This window comes from Condylura cristata, unplaced genomic scaffold (genome assembly GCF_000260355.1).
Source record: "Condylura cristata isolate star-nosed mole 26May11 unplaced genomic scaffold, ConCri1.0 scaffold00015, whole genome shotgun sequence".
NCBI classification, from domain to species: domain Eukaryota; kingdom Metazoa; phylum Chordata; class Mammalia; order Eulipotyphla; family Talpidae; genus Condylura; species Condylura cristata.
In genome coordinates, this window is record NW_004567116.1 from 37,386,060 (window position 1) to 37,403,990 (window position 17,931).

General features: G+C 47.2%; 1 protein-coding gene across 1 annotated transcript; it reads left to right on the forward strand.

Annotated features, from left to right (window-relative positions):
* Positions 1-14,181: 14,181 nt before the first annotated feature.
* On the forward strand, positions 14,182-16,718 carry LOC101633782 (folate receptor alpha). The gene is made up of 4 exons (XM_004683690.2): positions 14,182-14,384; positions 15,498-15,686; positions 16,110-16,245; positions 16,395-16,718. The coding sequence occupies exons 1-4, from the start codon at positions 14,232-14,234 to the stop codon at positions 16,673-16,675; spliced, it is 759 nt and encodes a 252-aa protein (XP_004683747.1). The 5' UTR covers positions 14,182-14,231; the 3' UTR covers positions 16,676-16,718.
* The last annotated feature ends 1,213 nt before the right edge of the window (positions 16,719-17,931 follow it).

A 17,931-nucleotide genomic window follows, 5' to 3' on the forward strand; every position in this document is an offset into this window, starting at 1 on the left:
CACCTCTGACTGTCTTCTTGGCAAGAACAACCTGAGAGATGACACTGTTTCTGCTTCCGGCTTTGGTGAGCTGTGAAGGGTACCCAGCCTGACACTCCATGGGCCAGGATGGACCACCTCAATGTCTGCAAGATCAAGTCAGCCCCTGAAGACAAGTTGGGTGAGCAGGTGAGAGTGGAGAGTGAGAGGGCTGCTCCACAAAGAGAAAGAATTTAGGGGGATGGGAAGATCAGTTTTGGGGGTAATGAAGACATGGAGGCATCAGAAATGATCTTGGGGGATCTTCCTCAGGAGGCCACCAAATGGACCATTTATCTAGCATCCACTCTAGTCAAGAGCTTTCCTCACACCATGTTAGTGAATATGCCCAGAGGGTGGGGAACTCCAGTAACACAGATGAGGAAATAGGCGAATGAGGACATGCCATGCCAGTCTTTGCCAGCGCTAGGACTGGTGGCACCTCTCCCAAACTGAATTATGTGCCAGCCCACAGACCTCACAGAAAGAAGGGACACAGGCTGCTCATGATCACAATGTAGCAGACATGTACAGACAGACCAGGTCCCCACCCCCTCAGGTCCTGAAAACACAGTGACAAGTCAGATTTGCTGGGAAGGCTTCTCAGTAAAGGGACCATTGGCCCAGGCCTTGGAGGGTGAGTAAGAGTTTTCCAGGAAGAAAAGCAGGAAAGTGCAGTTTAGCAGAGGACACCATGTACTCAGGTTGGAGTGTGACAGCATGAGCAGTGGCTATTCTAGTGTGACCAGAGCCAAGGATGCTGCTGTTCACAGAGCAGGTGAGAGACCAGGGCCCCTCCTCATAGGTAAGGGAGCAAGCAGCTCAGGGAATCTGCACTTAAACTTGAACTCCAGGCTCCAGAGAGAAGCTGGTATTTCATTCCTGCTGGTCTCGTTCTTTGCTCACCACAAAGTTTCATATTGCCAGAAGAACGGGGTGTTTCCAGAGAAGGACTGTGGCATGGAGTGACTCCAGGGGTTTGCAGTAAAAAGAGGAAGAAAGCCTAGCAGCCCTATGACTTCTGAATCATTTCAACATCTCATGTGCTCTCTGTGTGTTTAATTTATTCATGACATAAGAATCATGCAGAACTTTTCCATCTTCCCAAACTGTAAGGTCTACACACTACTTCATTTTTTAGAATTTTTAAATTCCCAAGCTGTTTTATTAAGCATCCTCTGGTGGGCCCTCCCTGCTGGCACAACGGATTAAAGCCCAGCACTGTAAAGCTATCATAAGCCACTACAGCACAAGTTCGATCACTGGCCAGGGAGCTAACACACATGGCGGGGCAGATCTCTCTTGACCCGCCCGCTGCTCCCCTCAGCAGTGTATTTCAGTCAATCTGCTCTTTTGCTCCCCACTGTCTCTAGTGAGTCCTCTCACCCCCTACACTTTGGCCTATACCCCAGTTCTTGCATGCATAAATGATAAATACATTTTTGAAAAGGACCCTCTGGCATTCCTCTGCCAAGAAAGGCACAGATTTAGACCTTTGATGGAGAAAGATGACTGCAATTCCAAATGACACAGGTGGCAGGTCAGTGATGATGTGCATGGGGTTTTGCAGCCAACCAAGAGTTGGTGCAAAATCAGGAGGGCCTAGAAATATATCCTGTATCAGTTGCCCTGACGTGGGCTGGGTTGTGGGAGAAGGGTGAATTTGGGCCCATCCTCATGGGTTTCCCTCTGTTTCTCCTAACTGTCCAGATTTCCCTGTGCCATCTCAGAGACTCTGAGCAACTGGTTCATGATTAACTCAACTTCTGAGTCCCTCTGGGGTGGTTTCTAAAAAGAAAACTCCCCCACTTCTAAGTCTTACTAGCCTTGAATTTACCTCTTTAGCACTGGCTCCTTCCACTTAGTCAGGTCGATGGGTAGGCAGTAGCACTTCTGACCCCCCACTGCTTTCAGGGTGTGAAGACCCCTAGCCTCTATTTCCAAATCCTGGGAGTGTTTACTGCCACCCTCGCCCATCCCCGCCTACCCCAACTGGGGCCTTCTCTGTTCAGAGTGAAATCCTAACCCCACATCTACCAAGGGTATAGCTTACGTACACCATAAAAATTGGAGTGAAGATTGTTTTCCCCTTGAGTTGTTGAGAGCACAGAGTCCAAAAGTCTCAGGGGCCTTTGCCGACTGCTTTCGATGTCTACAGTGCTCTGTCTTTTTCCCACCCCTCACTGAAGCCATAGGCTTCATAAGGACAGAGATTAGATCTGTTTTGTTCATAGCAGGATACTCAGCACCAAACATAGCACCTGTTATATATAAAAAAAAAAACACTGTTCATGTTGCCTGGATGCAAAATGAGTAATGTAAATAATTCACAAAATGTGAAATAAATCAGACAATTTAGAACTGTACAAATCATAACTGCTCCCCAAGACTGGTACCAGTTGGTTTCTCACATCCCCTGCTTTAAGCCCCATTATTTTAACTACCTCTACCCCAAATGGGGACTCCTTAAGGGCTAGGAATAGCAGCAATCTTGCCAGTAAATTCCTCTGGACGACCCACCAGGGACAGAGAAGTAAGAATATGGAAGAGACATTATAGTGGGGAATGGACTTAGCTCTGTGGTGCTCAGTGCAGTATCAAGTTGCTGCGCAAGGACACCACCCTCCTGTGTAACTTTAACCGGGAGCTCTGTGGCCTGATGGAGCCTGTTTGCAAACACCACTGCCTTCAGGACACTTGTCTCTCTGAATCCTCACCCAACCTGGGGCCCTCTAGCAGATACCAGCACTATCCCCACAAACATGACTCAGCCAAGCACAGAGTCCAAGTGGTGTAGGAACTGCTTGATCTAGGGATTCTGGTCTGAGGTGGGAGAGGTACTGCCCCTCTCCTTATCCGGGTCCCTTTGTGTCTATTCCTGCTGAGATACCTGGCTGGCAAGGGTCCTCCCTCCCGGGACCTCCAGATGGACTGGAGCTGATGTAAAAAGCAGATCCTGATGTGCCCTTAGCAAAGAGGACTGTCAGCATTGGAAGCTCCAGAGGACTGCTGCACCAACTACACCCGCAAGAGCAGCTGGCACCCGGGCTGGGGCTGGTCCTCGGGTGAGTGCCTTGATGTGGACATAGCAATGTGGGTGGGTTTGGGCGTGGGAGAGGAGGTGTGATCCAGCAGCTAAGGGTCCTGTGTTCTCCCCAAGGAGGTCTGGGGTCACCTGCCACACATTTCAGTCCTTCTTCCCCACCCTACCACCTTCCATGAGAGCCTATGGGGTCACTCCTTCTGGGCCAGCAACCAGAGCCAAAGGAGTGGCTGCTATATCCAGATGTGGTTTGACCTGGCCCTGGGTTACCCTGACAAGGAGGTAGTGAAGTTCTACTATAGCTTTAACTGTGAATTTTGGGGCCATGTTTCATGGCTCCCAAGGGGCCTCTGCTACTTGGCCTCTCCTTGATGCCACAATTCTGGCTCCTGAGCAGATCTGCTCCCATCAAACACCTGGACATCTCCCTTGCCTGCACCCAACCTGGGACCCCAGCTCAGCCCAGCTCAGCTCTCTCATATAAGGGAACCGACCACACAGTGCTCATTGGTTTCTGATCCAAGCTGGGTCTCCTGATAGCCCGACTCACATCTATGTTGTGTCTATAAATCATTTGGGGATGAGGGTGTTGGTGGGGGAAATACACCTCATTACTTCATCTTTCCTATTGAAGGCCCCAAAGACGGACAGGACTAGCTTGAAATTCACTAGCAATTGGGGGTGGAAGTTGATCCCTTAGTTTGGGACTCTGGCTTGTGAACCAGGCTTCCCCTGATGCCAAAGTCATCACCCTCACACCACAAGGATTCAAAGGGACTGGTGCAGGCAAGGAGGGAAGAGACTGGCAGCTGAATCACTGGACTCTTGGTGAGAATAAAGTTTCTCCTCTTTTCCTTCCCTTACTACATATGGGCTGGGGTGGACATACTGGCAGTGGATCTCGATGAAAACCTGCATTATTTCCTTTAAAAAAAATGACAAGTAGGGTCCTCCCTGGTGGCACAACAGGTTAAAGCACAGCATTATGAGGCACTCCGAAGCCACTGCAGCATGAGTTCAATCCCTGGTCAGGGAGGTGATGTGGTCAGGTAGTCAACGTGACAGGTTGAAACAGAGGGCCTCTCAGTATAGTTTTCATTCATCATGTGTCTTAAGACATGGTTTTGGGCCTCCCTGTTGGTGCAGGAGTTAAAGTCTCAGCGCTATCAAGTATTGCCAGCCACTGTGACATGAATTCTGTTCCCAGTCAGGGACCTGACCCACATGGCACAGCAGACCTCTCCCATCTCTGCTCCCCTCAGCAGTGCGTTTCGTAGCTCCACCTGTTCTGCTCCCCACTCATTTCAGGTGAATTTTCTCATCGCTTTCCCCCCTGCACCTTTGGCTTATACCCCAGTTCCTATGTCCATAAATAAATAAAAATAAATCTTTTTTAAAAAGACATGGTTTCTGAGATTTTTTTTCCATATTGATCTCTTTTTTTTTCTTTTTAAATAAATGGGTCATGGTCTATTCTGTTTATATGCCACATTTAATTCAGTCCCCTAATAGTAGATATTTGAGGAAGGGAGGTTCTCTTATGACCTTGACATTTTGGAAAAACACAAGTCAGTTATTTTGTAGAATAGCTCTCAATTTGGGTTATCTATTTCCTTATCATTAGTTAGAGTTCATGCATTTGGGCATTTTGGGCATGAATATCCTAAAAACAATACTGTGTCCTTCCTATGCCTCACTTATCTGGGCCTGCCACGGTCTTCACTACTTTATTCACTTTTTAAAGTAATATATTGCATGGAGGTACTGAGAGAGTCCTAGATCCTATTCATCATCAAACTTTATAATGGTTTCACTGCTTGATGGACATTTTCTTAAAAGTAAAAATAAAACAAAAATACCTTATTAAGTCCCTTAACTGACCCCTTAATGTTTTACCATGGTACCTATTAGAGAAATAAAACTTCTTCCTTGGCAGAGAAGACCCTGCTCATCACCATCAGAACTCATGTCAGATCATCCTGGGACAGGAGGATATGGCACGGTAGGGGCAGGGCAGTAGGTTTAAACCAACCACAGAGAAAAGACATAAAAAAAACAGACATTTTTTGGGCCCTCCCTGGTAGCACAACAGGTTAGGATGCAGCACTGCAAGCTGGCAGCAGCCGCTTCAGTGCTAGTTGCATCCCCCACCCCAGAGGTGACCCACATGTTGTAGCAGACCTCTCCTGACCCGCCCGTTGCTCCCCTCAGCAGTGTACTTTGTCTCTCTGCCTGTTCTGCTCCCCACTGCCTCTGGTGAAGCCTCTCACCGCCCCTGCACCTCTGGCCTGTATGCCAGTTCTGTATGCATAAGTAAATAAAGCTTTAAAAAAAAAAAGACATTTTTCTTTCTTCTCCCAACTCTTCTAATTAGCCTGGTTACTTGTTAACATAACATTTGTTCTAACTCTACCATTGTTTTTACTGTCCTTTGTGTGTAGTGCTTGCTCCAACAATTTAAGGCTGTCACATATGCTTTGTCCAGTAATGATTAATTAGCCCTCTCAGGCATAAGAAGCATTCCATAGGTTTTATAAGCAGCCATGATCATCATGTGACCTATGTTAAACACAAGAACAAGCATACATGAAATGCTCTGACAAAACCAGAAGACTCCAGAGGAAAGAGATAAGATCTGTAGGTTAATGCTGAAAACTGCTTAAAAACCCACCACAATTTCTCTTTGGAGAACAAACCTGAGATCCTTTTTTTGGGACTGACTTCCTCGTACCTTAACAAACCTTGCCTGGCTCAGCCATGGCTCTGGTGAAATTTTCAGGGTCCTGAACCTGCCACCTCAGGTTGGAGCGGGTCTGTAAAAATTCCTCCCGACACTCCCATATGATCTGTCACACCTTTCACTTTGGGACCTTTACCTGAGCTATTTCCTCTCTGTATTCCTGGAATTTGTTCCCTGAAGTCTGGCTCCTTGAAACCCTTTTAGGTTTCAACCTATAATTAATTCTCCTCCCTCCTCAAACTTCGACCACCCAAAGAAATCACCAAGGACTTTCTTAGCAGATCACATGTGTCTCCTTGTATCGAGATTCATCTATCAATCTCATTGTCTGACTTTCAATCTCAACAAAACATTATGTCTGAAAGCAAGGGCCAAATCAACACCATTTTGTGCCAGCCCAGGGCAGGGCCTGGCACAGAGAAGGTGCTCAGGAAGGTAAGGAATCCATGCACTCATGTTGCAGTCAGCACCCAGTTTACTGACCTCAACCCACAGAAAGGGAATTGAGTCTGGGGGTGTGGGCAAGCAGACCTGAGAACCAATAGAGCCAAACTCTTAGAACAATGAGCCAAAGCTTTGCTTAAGGGAAGCGCAGAGTGGGAGGTCTGGAGAAGCTCAGAGATTAGGGAAGTCTTCCGCTGTTTGTCAAGCAGAAATTGCCAGAGGAACAGAGGAAAGAGTTCACCAAGTGCAAAGGCTTGGAGCAAATCCAGCAGAATTTCTAGGTAGATAAGGTAGAAGTTAAGAGGCTGTGGGCTGGAAAGAAGGTCTGTAAACCTAGGCTGATGCCAGAGGGTCCTGCATGGAGGTATTCAGCAACTCGTCCTGCAAGAAACCAGGCCTAGAATCAGACTCAGATCTGAGTCTAACCCTTCTTGCTACTTAGTGTGCGAGACAGGAGCAGTCTGCTGTGCCCTGTGGCCTGGGATCGAACTTGTGCTGAAGTCGCTACAGTTAGCTATGTATGTAGTGCTGTATTTTAACCCATTGAACCACCAGGGAGGGCTCTCTTTTGTCAATTTCCTTAGTCAACCTGCCTGTGCATGAAATAAATCTCATGCAAAAGATGTGTTTTGGGGTGGCAGATTTTTGCTCCCTCAAAGAGGAGCTAGGAACATGGGTATTCCTTGCTCTACATCTGATTGGAAGCTTAGAAACATGCAGTCTAATCCTTCACCTGTACTTGCCTCTGACCTGTGTCTCTAGTCTCTATAACAGGACAGAGGTGTTGAAAGTGAAATGGATTATTTTAGAGGATCCCAGCAATTCAGGCTGCAAGGCTTAATCAGACCTGAACTTTTGGGATGTAGCAGGGTAAGTGGGACGTGCAGATTTGCCTTAGGCCTGAACTATTAACCCAGCCCCTCCTACCCATCCCTCTCCCACTGAGGCCTGGCTGGTGCCCACGTGCAATAATTAACTGCTGAGTGGCCTTCGCCCAATTCCAAGCTCCACTCCTGGGCTACATTCCCACTGCCTGCCCTACTGCCCGTCTCCTAGGCCACTAAACCAAGTTGTCCTCTGGAGTAAGGCAGGAGGGACTGCAGAGCAGAGCAGAGCCTGCGCCAGACTGAGAGCTACCTCTTCTCCCAGGTATGCCACTTCCCACCCAGATCAGAGGCCATACCCCCTTAGGTCCTTCCAGCGTGTTTTAAAGGAGTTGCTGAAATGGGAAGAGAGAAGTGGGGACTGAGGCCCGGGCCAGAACCAGAGCATGGCCTGCCCAAGGTTAAGCTACACACTAGCATCCACCCCCAACTGCAGCCCAGCGCTCCTGTCTTTAGCATAGCATGGAGTTCTTAGAGCTTCAAATCTGTGGTCCTTACAGTTCTCTGGGAGCAGGGTGATAGCTGCTGTTGTTGGAGGTCATAACTAGACTAAATTTGAAGCTGACAATAGGAAAGTGAGGGGTTTTGAATGATGTAGGTTGCCTGGATAAAAATACTGGCTTCCAGAAAACAGCCATGGAAAAACAAAACAAAGCCTACCAACTGATAAGGTAGTGTTGTAGGGAGAGCAGGGTGTTAGCTGGAAGCGGCAGGATGAAAGAATTTACAAGAGACAGAGTAGAGGACAGGAAAGGTGGACCGATTGAATCCCCACTGCTGAGAGGAGCGAGATGGGAGAGGTTGTCTGTACACAACGGCTCTCTTTTATACTGTTTCCAGGGGCATTCTTTTTATTTTTTTTTAAGATTTATTTATTTATTCGTACAGAACTGGGGTACAGGGCAGAGATGCGGAGGGTGAGCGGATTCACCAGGGACAGAGTGGGGTGCAGACATATTGACAAAGTACACTGCTGAGGGGAGCAGCGGGCGGGTCAGGAGAGGTCTGCTGCGCCATGTGGATCTCCTTCGGGGCAGGCGGGGATCGAACTCATGCCGACTGAACTCATGCTGAAGTGACTTAAGCTTCTTCTTTTTTTTTTTTTTAAAGATTTATGTATTTATTCATACAGAACTGGGGTACAGGCCAGAGATGTGGAGGGTGAGAGGATTCACCAGAGACAGAGTGAGGAGCAGAACAGGCAGATGGACAAAGTACACTGATGAGGGGAGCAGCGGGTGGGTCAGGAGAGGTCTGCCACGCCATGTGGTCACCTCCGGGGCAGGCGGGATCGAACTCATGCGGAAGTGGCTTAAGCTTTTTAGTGCAGTGCTTTAACCTGCTGCACCACCAGGGAGGGCCTCAGGGGCATTCTTATTTGGGGCACCAGTTATCTAAGGATGTCGGTCTTGGGCACTGACCTTTGACACAAATGTGTTCTCTTTTTACATTCTTGGAGTTGGCTTACTTTTTTTGGTCATGGTGGTCAGTCTGTGGCTCAGTTCCCATGGCAACCTTATCTACACAAGCCTCTCAAACCTGCCTCTCAGCAAGGAGTGGGGTCTTGGTTTTTAACTTTAATAAATGACAGCCCAAACTTTTCCCCCTTTCTCCCCTCTCCCAAGTGGACAATGTCAAAACGTTGGATATGGGGTGAAGGCCTGGCTTCTGTAGTTGCTTCAAGCTGAATTTTGGGGCATAGAGATGGCCCTACTACATTATTTCTAGGGAAAAGTGGGGAACAGGGTGTGAAAGGGTCTGCTTGGGCTTTCAGGCCATCATCAATGTCAGCTATTGTGTGTTGTTTTGAGAGATTCACTGAAATGTGCTGCCCAAGTGAGAAGGGCCAGGTACTCTGTAGCCATTAGCTGCAATGTGATGGCCTACAGATGAGATGAAACTAGACAAAAAGATTGAGGATTCAGCATCTAAGAGGTTGTAGTGCTCATTGACTTTTGGGTTGAGAGTACACTGTGTCTTCCTAGGGAAGATATGAAAGTCCTTTCATTGCATTGTAACAGGGGTGGCAAAATTATCTTGGCCTGGGACTAGAGTGTCCCAGACACCTGCAGGTGCTGTCATCAGAACGGGGAAATAAGTGAGTGCCTGCATTAATCCCATCACCTGCTGCAGTGGAATCCTAATATAATAACCCTCTAGAGGTAAAAGACACAAATGCAAACAAAGACACAAGAGACATCTTGATTTTCATTTAAAATTTTGGCCATGTGCACTAATTTTAAGAAATAGTTGTTTTACTGATATTTATAAAGATACTGAGAACATCTATTAATTCAGCTTCTAACTGAATTAATAGTTCTTTTTTTTTTTTTAAGTTTATTTATGCATACAAGAGCTGGCATGTAGGCCAGAGGTAGGGGGTTGGTGTTGGTGAAAGGATTCACCAGAGACAGAGTGGGGAGCAGAACAGACAGGTTGACTGAAATACACTGTTGAGGGGAGCAGTGGGCAGCACAGGAGAGTTCTGCTGTGCCATATGGGGATGGGACAGCTGCAGTGATGATAATAATGAAAGGCCAGAGCCTGAACTCCTAGGCCACCAGGGAGGTCTCCAACTCCAAAGTAATTTAGTCATTTTTGTAGCACTGTAATCTGGGGTGCGGGGTCTATGTTCCCTGACCCACCTAATAAAGGGTGGAGTTGAGCCCTGAAGGGAAGAAAAAAAGGAGTCTTGGAGAGACGACTTAGAAGATTTGGAGGAGGATGTAGAGCAGAGAGACATGAGAAACCAGTGAGGAGGCTGACAATGGCAGACTTTGTCTTGACTTGTACTTTGAGTTTGTTCCTTTTCCTTCCAGATTTGCCTGGCCTCTTCTGCTCCTTTGCTAATGGTCTCCACCAGAAGGTGCCTTAGACTTGTTACAGGTTTTGGGGCCTCAGTGGCCTCTCTTTGCGCCAACCCTGTTTGGCTGTGCATCCCCATGAGTAGATGGGTAACTCTGGGTGTTTCTTTGGGAAACTGTATCCTTTCTCTTCAGTTCTCTCTATTGCACACTCAGGTCTTTATGCAGTAGATGGCAGAATCTGTTTAAGGCATGCTAATTTTGGGGGGGCCAAGGGTGCCCTCAATCTTCCTGCTAACATTTTTACCTTAATCAGTATAGGCTTTTGAAGAGTAGGAATACTTAGGGGAAATAGAATTTCTTATCCACAGAACAGACCAGAATCATATCTCAAGGAAGACAAAAGGAATTTTCAGTGCCTCATAACTGGAAGGTGGCAGAGATACACTGGAACCAGGCAGTGTCACAAAAAATTTTTTAGAGTCTGAGGGTCAAATTTGTTCTGGTTTCTAAGAATGCAGTCCAAGAATGACTCCCATGGAGCCACGGCAGATTGTCCCATGATCCCTGGCAATAAAGGGAGTCTCTGTGATGCCTAGACGATGACCCTACTCTGGGGAGTTTCCTTCGCAGGAGACAGGGGTCTGAGTGGTGGATGGCCCTATGATTTGGGGTTTTCCCCCACAGGAGTAGGGGTCTGATTTCTAACTACAAACTTCTCCACTGGATATAGAATGTTGGGTCCTGGATGACCAGTGTCAAGCACAGGTTTAGGAGTGAGGTCACATCTGGAGCAAGGAGAATCAATCACAGGTCACAAGGGAAAGGCCAAGAGGAGGGAAATGAGGACAACAGTCTGGGAGGTGGTGTACTGCCAGCTGTGGGACTCTTTCATGGACACCTGGGGATGCTGGGCTAAACCCATCAATTACTGTACACAACCTCAACAGCCCACCCAGGATATCAAAGGCGGAAAGGCTGTTTTCCACCCATTCAGGCCACTGTGGTCCTTGTGGGTGCCATTAGGTCTCTCTGAGTTTTCCTCACAGTTCACCAGAGAACATGAAACTGAGAAGGAATAAGAGATGTCCATACCTGTTCCCCATGCAGACCACCAAATGTTGCCAGGGAAACTGTGGTGTTGGCTGGAGACTTGGGATGGAAGCTCAACAGAGACAGAGTGGAGAACAGGGAAGGTGCATTTGTTGAAATATCCTGCAAGGGTGCAGGAGGTGACGCTTGAGGCTCTCTTTTACAGTTTTCTCTGATTTTCTTACATGGGGCACCAGTTACCTGCTGGAATGTCTGGTCTTGGGCACTGACCTTTGACACAGAATGTGTCCTGACTCTGCTTCCACATTCCTAAAATAGAGTTGGTTTTTCTGGTCATGACTGGGCTTATGGCCCAGTTCCCATGGCAACCTTATCAATCCCCTTATCTATTCAAAATTTTCAAACCTGCCTTCTGGGCAAGGAGTAGGGGCTTAGTTTTTATCCTTAGTGAATGTTACCAAAAGACAGTTAGGATTTGATTCATCAGAACATGGGAAAAGGTCTTCTTCAGTGGCCCTAGGACTCCTGCAGTCGAGATGGCCTGTGAAAGCTTCAGCCCACCAAAGGTGCAGGGGTCAAAATGAGCTCTGAACTTGAGGGCCTTGAGTTTCACTTGCATGATCTCTTGCTATGGGACTAGGGCACATCCCTCAACCTATGCCTACTTGATTCCATAGAGATTAATCCAGCTTTCATCTGTGGGTGCCCCTCTTCTACATTTAATCCTCAGGTGAGGAAATGAAACTTCAAGACAATTTGAATTATTTTCCCTGAAACTCAAACAGGAAGTAGGGTGTGAGGGCTGGGATATAGACTGGCTGATCTGAATTCTGTGGTTTTGTTACAAGGGAGGAAGAGGGACACCTCAAAAGCTCCAAACTTGCCTAATCTAAATAGATCCTGCCATACACCACATCAAGACAAACATAAAGCGCTTTAATGGAAAGGAACTTTAATACTGTGGGTCTGCTAGACTGAAGCGGCCTGTTTGGCCACCATTATCATTTCCTGCAGTTTTGCATTGCTACACGAAGCTCAGAAATTGCCCTTCAGAAACTGACTAGTCATTTGATAGGTGCCAATGACATCAATCAAGAACAGACTTGATCACTCTGGGAAGGCTAGGTATGCACCATGAGGTATGACAGGGAACATTGACTGATATATGCAAAGAATCCCAGAAGCTGATCACTGGAATGCCTTGTTGATAAGATTAGAACCATGGCCCGGGGCCTGGGGTATGGTTTCCATTACAACACTTGGTCATATAGCAGATAACAATTATCTGGTCAGCAGACATGTCATCCCCTCCACCCCAAGCCCTAGATGACAAAAACACATTCTTTAATTTCATCCATCTTTTTCTCCTTGTTCTCCTACCCACATATCCCACATAGAATAATTGATTAGTCTATCAATAAAAAGGCCAGGACCTTGCTTGTTCAGCAGCCTCCTATATTATGCAGTCTGCTCCTGCTCCCCAACTCTCATTTATCAGGTTGGTGTTGCCGAAGCAACGTAATACAATTAGTGTGCCATACAGAAAAGACAAAGAATATAGCCTCCAAGCCAAGCACCCAAAGCTACCCATCCCCTTGTGAGTAAAAGTCCAGCCAAACAAGATTGGCCCAAAGTAAGGACCTACCACAAGTCTGGAGCACCTTCTGATGGGGACCCATGGAAATGGGTCAAAAACAGCCAGACAAGTCTGGGAGAAAAAGAGCAAAACCAAAATCGATAAAAGCTGCCATTGTTAATCTCCCCCACAGATCTCTCACCCACATCTGTTTTAACGAGTCCAGGGCCAAAAAGCAAGCAGTTTCTTCATATGTATCTCTGCTCCATCTGCCTCCTCCAGGTCTTCTTCTGGCTCTCCATCCTGCTTCCTTCCTTCCCCAGTCTCCCCTCCAGCTTCCCCTCCTCCCTGCTCAGCTCCACCCTTCCTTGGGTGTAGCTGGAAACTTGGAACCTCCCCTTTTCCTGGGGACCACCCTGTTACAGTTTAAGCTACGAACTTCTCCCCAAGGATCCTTTTTAGAAGAATCACCTGGTGATACCTGAGATTGGTTCTGAGGTTGGTCCTGGGCTCCCAGAAATCAGTGAGTGTTGGGTCAATTGTAGGGTGATTGTTGGGTCCTGAAATGAATGAACCAGCAAATTAGAGAACGAACACTGGACTAAAAGGAAGAGCAGAAGATTTGCATTGTGTGATGTAAGATGGAGCTCAGGTGGGGAGCGGAAAGGGCGGAGAGCTAGGTCAATTCAACTCCTGGATTTACCGGAGCCCTGGCCGGGTGGGGTAACTAGCGACTTGTTTGGAGAGCCAGCTAGAGAGGAGCTGAGGGAAATAAATGCAAGCTTTTTTGGTGAGGCAGGCACAAAATGGGGTGAAGAAACAGACATGTCCCAAAGCACAGAGTCTGAGGTGAGGGGACTGAGATGAAGGGATGGCTGACCAGCTCTATGCCAGAGTATTCAGGAGCTTCCTGAGTTCCCAGGGCTAGTCCCGTGGCTGCCCGCACCCACCCTAAGCTTCTACCCTGGGACAGCTCTCAGGTGTCCTGGGAGAGGACAAATAAGGTTGGAAAATGGAAAAACTGGAGCCAAAAAGTTTTAAAACATAGGTCAGCAGTATATTTGGCGCTGCTATTTTTTTTATTTTTTTTTATTAAAAAGTTTATTTTTACATCATTTTGCACATTTTTTTTTTCATCTCAATTGTAATCCCCACGGGTTTCCCATCACCAAATCACCCCTGTGTTGGCGCTGCTATTTTAATAAACTTTAACCAAAGTCACTTAGCATTAAAATTTGACCTGGAAAACATGTGAAGTCATTGTAGTTTTTAACTTATCTCACCAGTATCAATATTTCGTCACAGAATATGAGCTTGATTTTTTAAATGCAATTATATCATCTTATTTTGTATGACCTATTATAAAATCCCCAAAGTTTTGAGTACTGAAACATTTGCCTCCAAGGATTTCCGAGAAAGTATTACGGACCTAGGGCAGTCTGACTATTTCAGCATTTTGTCCAAATTCCAATCCTCGGCTGCATCCCTTGATCCTAAGACCACGTGGAGAAGTCAGAGAGGCTTCAGCCTGGGACTGTGGGGGCTGGTGGGTATAGCCTGGCCGGTTCAGACTCCACCCAGGCCCCGCCCACTTGGGGCTGTTCCCACACCTTGTGCCCCACCTCCACATTCCTAGGTGCCAACTACCACTCTTCTTTCAGGGACTGACATGGCCCAGCGGCTGAGAACAGGACTGCTGTACCTTCTGGTGTGGGTGGCAGTAGTATGGGCTAGTCACTTCAGGACCGACCTTCTCAACGTCTGCATGGACGCCAAACACCACAAGGAAAAGCCAGGCCCTGAGGACAAGCTGCATGAGCAGGTGGGTGGAGGGTGCTGGGGGCTGGGGAGGAAGCTGAGTCAAGATGAGGAAAGCAAGAGATGGAAGCATCAACTTCCTCCAAGCTTGAGGCAGGGAAGGCCGCCTGGAGACCTTCAGTTTGCTACAGTGGGGGTGACTTTTTAACAGTGGGTGCCAAGGGTTGCCTGTACAGTGCCAACAGCTAAACGCCTGGTTGTTGGGTTTCCGGATTACAAGCCTCAGGAAGTAGGCCCAGGGGGGATCCTGGAAAATGAAAGTGGAGCCCCCATTTCGGTGACTGATTTTGAGGATCTGAGAGGAGAGTAAAGTCTGCACATCCAGGATCCTCTTCTGCCAGCATCTCATAGCTCAACACAGTGGGTCTCTCACAATTATGAGACGAGTGCCAGGCATCTTGATTCATGCATCCGGTGAACATGTCCCCTGGGATTCGCCACCCTATTAGACCTGCAGTCTCCCTCCTATGACAGTGATTTTGCCAACCCCTTTAATAGCCTGAGCCTCTCTCAAAATAATCAGTAGGTGCCATTAACTGTAAAGAAAAACAAAAGGAAAGTCACTTGTAATATACATTATAACACATAAATGTCCATTTGGACATCACTGCAGATAAAAAGTACTCATGTTACTGTTTTGCTCTGAAATTAAATTCTAGGCTGGGTTTTTTTGTTCATTCCGTTAAGAATGTACTGAGTCTCTATACTAGTTATTTCTTTATTTAACATGCTTCCTCACCTGTAAGTCTTCATTATCTTCTCAATGAGACTTAATCTCACTATTCTATAAACTGTAATTTACCCTCCTCCTGATTTAATTTTTCCAAGGCCATTATCCCAAGATAAATGTTCATGATTGTGTCCCCAGTTCCTAGAATGGTGCGCATGTTCTAGAAATTGAGAACTCAATACAGATTTGTATGAGTAAATCTTGTGTTGATTACATTTCTGGCCATGGCGGCTTCCAGCCTCAGGGAACCTCCTCCCTCAATAGCAAGTATTTCCCTGAGAGACCAAGACTGCATCAGGGGATGGAGAATGAAAGAGGAGCGCCCGTCTGTGAAAATATTCTGGCTATGCCAGGCATGGAAGTTAGTCTTGTGTCTTCCCCATCCAGTGCAGTCCCTGGAAGGATAATGCCTGCTGCTCTTTCAACACCAGCCAGGAAGCCCACAAGGATATATCCTACCTGTACAATTTCAACTGGGATCACTGTGGCAAGATGGCGCCTGAATGCAAAAAGCACTTCATCCAGGACACCTGCCTGTATGAGTGCTCCCCCAACCTGGGGCCTTGGATCCATCAGGTACCAGTGTCCTTCCCCACATCCCTATTCTTTTTTTTTTTTTTTAAGATTTATTTATTTTTGTATACAAGTGCTGAGGTATAGGCCAGAGGTACAGGGGTGGGGGTGAGAAGATTCACCAGAGACAGAGTGGGGAGCAGAACAGGGAGATGTATTGAAATACACTGAAAAAGGGAACAGCAGGCAAGACAGGAGAGGTCTGCTGGGACATGAGTTCAGCTCCTGGCCAGGGATTGATTTCCTGCACCGAAGCTGGCATAGCTTGATAGTGCTGAGACTTAATCTCTTGCACCATCGGGGAGGTTCCCCTGATATCCCTATTCTGAGAGCTGAGCTTTTCTGCCTCTCTGGCTCTGGGTCTGTTCAGGGTTGGGTTGGTAAGAATATTGAGCCTGAGCCCTTTACTTCTGCTACATCCCCCAGGTGGACCAGAGCTGGCGCAAAGAGAGGATCCTGAACGTGCCCTTATGCAAAGAAGATTGTGAGGAGTGGTGGAAAGACTGCCGTACCTCCTACACCTGCAAGAGCAACTGGCACAGGGGCTGGAACTGGTCCTCGGGTGAGGACTCGGGTGGTACATGGGGAAAAGGATTTAGAGGTGGAAGTGGGGGCTAGGGAATGGATCAATGGAGATTTGGAACTGTGGGACTGGAGGAACCAGAGACAGTTCTAGGTCTGGGGGCTTAAGGTCTTCCATCCTCCCTACAGGGTATAACCAGTGCCCAAAGGAAGCTACCTGCCGTCCCTTTGATTTCTTCTTCCCTACGCCTGCTGCTCTGTGCAGTAAAGTCTGGAGTGACTCCTACACGGTCAGCAAGTACAGCCGAGGGAGTGGCCGCTGCATCCAGATGTGGTTCAACCCGGATTATGGCAACCCCAATGTGGAGGTGGCCAGGTTCTACGCCAAGGCCATGAGTGGGAGTGGGCGTCATGGAGCCTGGTCTCTTTCACTCAGCCTGGCCCTGATGCTGCTCTGTCTTCTCTGCTGAGTATCTTTTACATTCTGATCCCCAGACATCCCTGTCCTGTCCAGCCCCCAGCTCCATATTCAATCCTGCTTCATGGTGAGAATGCTTACTAGTAGTTTAATAAATCAGTCACCCTACATGTATCTTGTGAATTACTGGACGTGAATGGAATGTGACTATTTTGCTTCCCAGTTCTCACCAATTTAAAACAGTTAGAACTGGTCAATTTACAACTCTGATATTTGCTATGGGTTTTCTAAATACTACCTATTCTTCCCTTGGGCATTTTTTTTTTTAAAGATTTATTTATTTGTGCATACAGAACTGGGGTACAGGCCAGTGGCTCAGGGGCGGTGAGAGGCTTCACCAGAGACAGAGTAGGGAACAGAACAGGCAGATCTGACGAGGTACACTGCTGAGGGGAGTAGCGGGCGGGTCAGGAGAGGTCTGCCGCATCATGTGGGCACCTCCGGGGCAGGCGGGGATGGAACTCATGCGGAAGTGGCTTTAGATTCTCAGTGCTGTGCTTTAACTCGCTGCGCCACCAGGGAGGGCCCCCTTAGGCATATTTATAGTTCTCAATGTCATTTTTCACTGTGGCCCTAATCTAAAGGCAGCCTCAGCATCTTACCACTTGAATTAGGGCCAAGCTTCCAGGGGTAGACCATTCTGCCCTGAATGCTCTCCTACAGAAGAGAAGGGAACAGGCATGCCTGGCATGTTCTAGACGGATAGCTAGAAAAGGGAGTAGAACAACAGCTAATACCCAGAGAGTGCTATCCAGCAGGCACTGTTCTAAATGCTTTGTACTCATTCCTAAAACTATACATATGCAGAAACTGGCACTTAAATTAAGAAGTATTGCCTGCATAATAGCTGAAATTTTTACCCTAGGCAGTCTGGTTCTTGAGGATGAGCTTTCCTCTTGTGGAGTAAATATGTGTATCTTGAAGGGATAATGCCTAGATGAGCTGTGTCTGAGCAAGAACTGGAACCCAAATCCAGATTCCTAGAGTAGGTCCCAAATCAATGATTTGGCAGATTTTTAGGCAGGGTTCTCACATGAAGTATAGTTTGTATTGGTTATAATAAATTAGGGTATGTTATAGTACAATCCCTAACGTCTCAGTGACTTGACCACACATTTATTTTTTGTTTGTCCATACCAGCTCTTACAACTTCTGTCCATCACTAATTTTGCTGGCCAAATCAAGTTGACCATGACTGCAAAGAGGTCAGGAAAATACAATCCTAATTTGCCTGGGATATTTGTCAAA

Excerpts from the sequence above, each read along its gene's own strand:
- LOC101633782 (XM_004683690.2), top strand. The coding sequence starts at position 14,232 with ATGGCCCAGCGGCTGAGAACAGGACTGCTGTACCTTCTGGTGTGGGTG. Across the intron at positions 14,385-15,497 it reads AGGACAAGCTGCATGAGCAG|TGCAGTCCCTGGAAGGATAA; the intron begins GTGGGTGGAGGG and ends TTCCCCATCCAG. Across the intron at positions 16,246-16,394 it reads GGGCTGGAACTGGTCCTCGG|GGTATAACCAGTGCCCAAAG; the intron begins GTGAGGACTCGG and ends TCCTCCCTACAG.